General features: G+C 45.7%; 1 protein-coding gene across 1 annotated transcript in view; it reads left to right on the forward strand.

The window, feature by feature from the left end:
- The window catches only part of LOC127645820 (uncharacterized), a 6,753-nt gene extending 5,336 nt beyond the window's left edge, over window positions 1–1,417 (forward strand). The window contains exon 11 of the mRNA XM_052129506.1: window positions 1,330–1,417. Within this exon, the coding sequence (XP_051985466.1) occupies window positions 1,330–1,417 (88 nt within the window). The remainder of the gene's footprint in view (window positions 1–1,329) is intronic.
- Window positions 1,418–7,247: the final 5,830 nt, after the last annotated feature.

Below are 7,247 nucleotides of genomic sequence, written 5' to 3' on the forward strand. Positions count from 1 at the left end.
CTACAGCGGTCCGGCAGGCAGACGTCCACTCACTCAATGACACAGTCACGGCACCAATGTAACGGTCCTCTTTGGATCAGTCTCACTAGGTTGTGTATGTGGAGTGGCTATTTTTAACAAAAGTACAGTAATATATGTTTTGTCGGGGTGGTGTGGCGCAATGGATAAGACACATGCCTTTGGTGTGAGAGACCTGGGTTTGAATCCACTGTGAGACACCATTGTGTCCCTGAGCAAGACACTTAACCCCTTGTTGCTCCAGAGGTGTGCGACCTCTGACATATATAGCAATTGTAAGTCGCTTTGGATAAAAGCGTCAGATAAATGTAAATGTAAATATGTTTTACAATACTTTGTCTACTTCACAGTAAAATGTAAAATAAAATAAATTAAATCCTCAGCTTCTAAGGCATTTCTGCTGTAGAAAACAGAAGCTATATGAAACAATACAGTGTCTTCAACACTGAAATATAGCTGCTATAGTAACATTTATACATTTGTCATATAACAAAAGTCAACATCAAATTCAATTATCAGTTACCTGCACATGGGGAAACCAAGCTGAATCAGGATATACATGTCGACATCACGGACAGAGACATAAACAGCCCTACACAACGCATATTATGTCAGATGGAGGAATAGCATTAAAAGCCATAAAACGAATGACTCACTCGACGCCAAACAAACGGCATTCATCTCTAAATTACATCACAACAAAAATACAGTAAAATAAAACATTGTTTGAAGGGCTTTAGAGCATTTTGGCTAATATTGTCTCTGCAGTGTTTAACATGCGACTTACCACAGCAGTTATTAGAAGTTCTGCTGCGGATTACCCAGAATTCGTTATTTTTAGCACCGTGGTGCAATGTAAAAATGACGCCAGCAGGGGACGCATTTCCCCATTTATGCAGCAATTTAAAAGAACCTATATACAACCCGTTACACAGACATGTAAACATCACTTCATACCTCTTCACAATTCTCCGTCCTCGTTTTATTAAGAAGGGACCAAAATAATCCACAGCTGTATGTGTAAATGGAGGATTATCTGGCAACAGACGATCTCTTGGTAGATCTGCCATTTTCTGTTCGTTGACTTTGGCATTTAATCTTCTACACACTGTACATTAAGAAATCAGCTTCCGTATGGCTGTACTGGCAGCTGCAACCCAAAATCGTTTAGTAGTTCTGCTACTATGGCCTGTGTAACTTCACTTGTCTGATCTGGTCACAAAGGCCATTTACTCTCATGTTTGCAAAGGAATTCTGGTCCTTTGATCCAATGTTCCTCTTTCATGAAGTTTTCCACTTTGATGCCTCTAGGTCAGGTCTGATGGGTTTAGTGATGTGCCGACATATCTCCACTGTGAGGGCTCAGAAGCTTACTGGCTACAAATGTTTTAAACTGTGATGCTTCATTCTCAATGTATTGCAGTACTGTGAGACTATCAGTCCAGAACACAGAGTCTTCAAGCTATACAATGATATACACTATACAACTGCTTGGATTTCGGGACTGTCCCGAATTTTTCGGGACGTCTGGTCACCCTAAAGTTGGGTAACAAATGTTTTGGAGAGAGTGCAAAAGTGATCCTGTCTCCAGGTCCCAGAGTAACCACAGATCACAACAACGTGTGATATAGTAAAAATATAACAAATTTATTAAAGAAATATAAACTGAAAACTTCAGGAGTGGAACCGGCCAAATTAACAAACAAAAGGCATTCTTCCTAAAGGGGTTTAGAGTGTGACTTACTTATCAAAAAGGAAAAGAAAAGACAATACAAACCACTTCCCTAAGTCCCTCTCTATAAATAACCAAGAGAAAACAGAATCTTTCTAAGGAAATGGCATCCACCTCCCTACTAAATTATCCCACAACACAAACAGCCGGCAGCCATATCACCCTGCAGCTCTTGCCTGGTTGCCCACTATAGCTAAGCAGGGTTGAGCCTGGCCAGTACCTGGATGGGAGACCTCCTGGGGAAAACCAAGGTTGCTGTTGGAAGTGGTATTTGGGAGGCCAGCAGGGGGTGCTCACCCTGTGGTCTGTGTGGGTCCTAATGCCCCAGTATAGTGACGGGGACACTATACTGTAAAAAAAGCACCGTCTTTTGGATGAGATGTTAAACTGAGGTCCAAGAGGTCTTTGTGGTCATTAAAAATCCCAGGGCACTTCTTGTAAAAGAGTAGGGGTGTAACCCTGGTGTCCTAGCCAAATTCCCCCCCATTGGCCCCTATATATCATGGCCTCCTAATAATCTCTGTCCCTGAATTGGCTACATCACTCTACCATCTCCTCTCTGCCAATACCTAGTGAGTGGTGGGCATTCTGGGGCACTATGGCTGCTGTCGCATCATCCAAGTGGATGCTGCACACTGGTGGTGGTGGAGGAGATTCCCCCTGTACTATGTAAAATGCTTTGAGTGCCTAGAAAAGTGCTGTATAAATGAAAGGAATTATTATTATTATTATTAAACAACTTAAATACACTCAAAGTAAAGTACAACTGGGGTAATAAACTTGTAGAAATAGCACATTCAACTGTAAGGCATTGCCAAATATTTCAATGAGTCAATGAGAATTCGACATCACTACCCTAAAACCGCTGCTCCTAATGCTTGAGGTGCCAAGTTTTTTAATTTTGAAATCGAAACCAACACGGGTTGACGGTTACAGCAGTTTAACGGTTACGGCGGGTTGACGGTTACGGCGGGTTGGCGGTTACAGCAGTTTGAACGTTACAGCGTGTTGACGGTTACAGCGCGTTGACGGTTACAGCGGTTTCACGTTACAGCGGGTTGACAGTTACAGCGGGTTGACGTTACGGTGGGTTGATGGTTACAGCAGGTTGAAGATTACGGTGGATTGACGATTATCTGTTTTCACTGGAGAGACAGTGATCATGAAGTGTGACATTGAGTCTGATTAAAATAACTAGAGATAAGAGTGGTATAAAGACATAAACTGTCATGTCTGAGTCTGAGCGTTACACTGTAAACACAAACACTCACTATCAGAGGAGCTACTGAGTCTGATCAACATCAGTTCTGCTGTCGAGGAAATAGAGATGGAATACCAGCAACATCACAGGAGATTTACTGTTTTATTCTCAATGTTAAAGGTGAATAATTACCGTGTGACGACTACATTTTCATGTTTGTTAATATTTTTAATCACTTTGTAGCATTATATTATGTTGTGTTTATATGGTCACATTTAATTATACAAGAGTTGCACAACAGCTTATAAGTTTTACACATTTGTTTCATTGTATCTGGATCTACAACTTGCCAAGAAGCACATTCCAGATGGAGTATGTAATTCATGTTTAAACAATGGAGAGGAAGTTTTTGTTTTCTTCTATGAATGTAATTAAATACGCCCTGTACAGAAAAAAAGTCTTAAGAGAAAGCCCCAGCAAAACAACTGAGAAGATTAGTTAAGCATTTGTATAACATCTTTAAATTAAAATTTAGTTTTCTCTCATATGACTTATAACTAATTAATAAATGTGTTATTTATTGGCAAGTAACTGGTGTTTGGCTGTTACTTCACAAGAGGGAAAAAGACTTTAAAGACTTTAAAATAAAAATTTTAAAGTCTTCACTATGTCACAGACTCATAGAAGAACATATGAAGTGTGTTTAATAATGACTCAAGTGTTAGTGTATTAATGATAGCAGCATCCTGAAAGAATGATCAATGTGGTGCCGTAGTGTCAATACTTTTGATATCCTACTGCAGGGTTAGTTTTGTGAACTATCTCAAATAATTATTGCAGAGTAAATGAAAACTTCTAGGTTACTGTATCCTCCGTTCCCAGATGGAAACAAATTGTGGATATAGGTCTGACTATACAAGACTGCAGTTTGAAGTAAACACTTTTCTTTGTATGATACATTGACTGCATATACCACTTCGATGTTGTGTCGAGTGAGTGACACTAGGGGTCCTTATCCAATGAAGCCATGACGCTGAACCGTGTTACGTGAGATGCTGATGCAGGTGCGAGCAGTCAGTTGTGTGCTAGAGAAGAAGGCTGCATCAGACTGCATGTTCCCTTTCCCAATGCCCCATAGAAATTTCGTCATAAAACCTTTTAGGTTCCCGGCACCCATTGAGGGGGGAACAAGTGACGTGCCAAGCATGGGAGCAGGCTGCAGCAACCTTTTCTCTTTCTCTTTGTTTCTCGCATAGAGTGTAAATGCGGCTGGGGCCATCTTAACGCTATAATATGCAATTGGGGAGGGTGTTCTTTTCCAGCTCCTATTCTTTCAGGGGGAAAAGACCCTGCATAGACCACATCCTGCCCAGGCTGGGGGGAGGTAAATGTGGCAAATATGTTGCATAGGTTTTCAAGCCACACGTGGAAGTGGCGCAGTGGTAGCGAGGGAGGAGTTACTGCAAACACAGCAACCGTGGGGCAGCAGGGACTGCCCAAGGGAGACACAGGCCCACCAACGAAGGGGGGCCATACCACGGAAAATACATCACAAGGGATTACTGTGAAAAACTGACCCCTGTGGAGCACCTCTCCCAGTACAGAGTCATTACTACTCTTAGTGGGTCTGGTTGGGAATTTGTGAACCAAAGGGCTAGAGAGGAAGCACATCCAGGGAGTGTGAGCTTAGTGGCTAACCTGGGAGAGAGAGAGTGCACTGGATCACTTTGGTGAAGGGCACTAGGTGCAAGTGGAACACCTGGTCAGCTGTTCCGTATTACCGAGTTCTACATGCTCGGACCTGAGAAAACGTGTGATGAGACCGACTGAGATTGTAGAATCTTGTAAAGGTATTGGGTGTTGCCCAGCCCGCTGCTCTGCAGATGTCTGCTAGGGAGGTGCCGTTGGCCAGTGCCAACGAGGATGCCACACTTCTTGTCGAGTGTACTTGAACCCGCAAGGGGGTGGGCACGGCCTGGGTGTATAAGGCCAAAGCGATGGCATCAACGACCCAGTGGGAAAGCCTCTGTTTGGAGACAGAGACAGACACAGAGCTGCTCAGAACATCTAAAGCTCTGCGTGCGGTCCACATAGGTACACAAAGAATGCACCGGACACAGCAACGAAAAGGCTGGGTCTGCCTCCTCCAGGGGCAGCTTCGTTTGCAGGTTCACTACCTGGTCCCTGAAGGGGGTTGTAGGAACCTTGGGCACATAGCCCAGTCACGGTCTTAGGACAACATGGTGTCTGCCGGACTGAAATCCAGGCAAGTGTCACTGACAGAGAACGCTTGCAGGTCCCCAGCCCTCTTGATGGAACCGCTCCCAAATCAGCTGGATCACCTGGGGGGAGCCTCCACTCTCCACTGAGCATGCCCTGTCATGACAGCATGCCCACTGACGTGTTGAGGTTGCCAGGGATATGAGTGGCATGCAACGACCTGAGTCACTGCTGGCTCCAAAGGATGAGATGGCGGGCGAGTTGCGACATGTGACTAGAGCGCACACCGCATTGGCGATTTATTTACCCTGTCGTGGTGGTGCTGTCTGAGCGAATCAAGATGTGCTTGCCCCGAAGTAGTGGGAGAAACCTCCGCAGGGCAAGAATTTAAAGCAAATCTAGGTTAGTTTCGCCAGCCCAGCCAGGACCCCGTCCAGGAACTGGCGGCTGCGTGCCGGGCGTAAAGTCTCCTGGTTGACCATGTCTACGACAGCAGGTGGTAGGACACTTAGATCTTCCGCATCCCGTCCAGGGGCCAGACGTGGAGGTTTAAGAAGCCTAGTGCGGATGCCAGAGGGTGCCCCGTACCTGAGAAGGAAGGTCCTTTCACAGGGGGATCTGCCAGGGAGGTGCTGTCGTGAGAAGCGTAAGATCCGAGAACCAAGTGGGCCAATAGCGGACCACTAGAGTGACTTGTTCCTCGTCCTCCCTGACCTTGCTCAGCCCCCGGGGCCAGCTGTGTGCCAGCGCGTCTATCCCGAGGGGAGCCTCCGCTTGGGAGTACCAGAGCGGGCAGTGGGCGGTCTCTTGGGAAGCAAACAGGTCTACCTCTGCTTTGCCAAACCGTTTCCAAATCAGCTGAACTGCCTGGAGTGGAGGCTCCACTCTCCGCTTAGCGTGCCCTGTCGCGACAGTACGTCCGCTGCCGTATTGAGGTTGCCCGGGATATGACTGGTGCGCAATGAGTCACTGTTGGCTCCAAAGGAGGAGATACAAGGCGATTTATTTCCCTCAAGATGTGCTTGCCCCGAAGTAGTGGGAGAAACCTCTGCAGGGCTAGAATTTACAGCAACTCTAGGCAGTTGATGTGCCAACCCAGCCGGGGCTCCGTCCAGGAGCCAGCGGCTGAATGCCCATTGCGCACGGCGCCCCAACCCTGTTTGGAGGCGACTGTGGTGACCAGAACGTGTCAGGACACCTGCTGTAGGGGGCCTCCTGTCCACAGAAAACAGCAGTCTGTCTAAGGGTTGGATATCTGTTGGCGGAAAGAGGTGATGAACACACAGTTCCATGGCACCATGCCCATCTCGGGACTCAAGTCTGAAGCCAGTGCTCAAGTGGTCTCATATGCTTCAACCTGAGGATGTTATATTTCCCAGGTGTTCAGCCCTCCTTTAGATGAGAAATTAACACGTTTTAAATATTACTGTGAATTACTGAATTTGTACTGCAGAGTCACAGCAGTGTCTGTGTCTGATTCAGTCATGATTTATATGTGTGTGTTTAGGTGTTTATGTTCAAGAACACAGCTTCAACAGCTTGAATGCACTAAAAGAGTAGTTAAACTTTTTCAAATTGATCTCTCTCTCTCTCTCTCTCTCTCTCTCTCTCTCTCTCTCTCTCTCTCTCTCTCTCTCTCTCTCTCTCTCCTCCCCCTCTCTCTCAAAAGAAATACATTTGTTAACAGACTGTCAGGGCCCAGTTCTGCATTAAATACACAAATAATAATAAAGACAAATAATAATTAAAGCTGCGAGCAGCGATGACGGGCCCAAGCCGGTGGCACCGCCACCCCCGTGCCTTTAGGGTTGCTGTGCACGATGGGCAATAACATAACCTCGCTTTGACTGTCGAGAAGATGTGTGCTGTAGAGCTTGCATCAGTATGGGCTCTGCAAAAGTGCACATCGAGGGCACATATCAACCACAAAGTATGCGCGAGCACCCTTCTGATACCTAAAATGAAAAAGTAGACACGCTACGGTCTCATGGAGTTAATGGACACATGAAATAAGTACACAAGACTGAAAATTCATATGAAGTGTGCCATTTGGGACAGGGTCTATGACCGTGAACC

Source organism: Xyrauchen texanus, chromosome 1, assembly GCF_025860055.1.
Source record: "Xyrauchen texanus isolate HMW12.3.18 chromosome 1, RBS_HiC_50CHRs, whole genome shotgun sequence".
Taxonomy (NCBI): Eukaryota; Metazoa; Chordata; class Actinopteri; order Cypriniformes; family Catostomidae; genus Xyrauchen; species Xyrauchen texanus.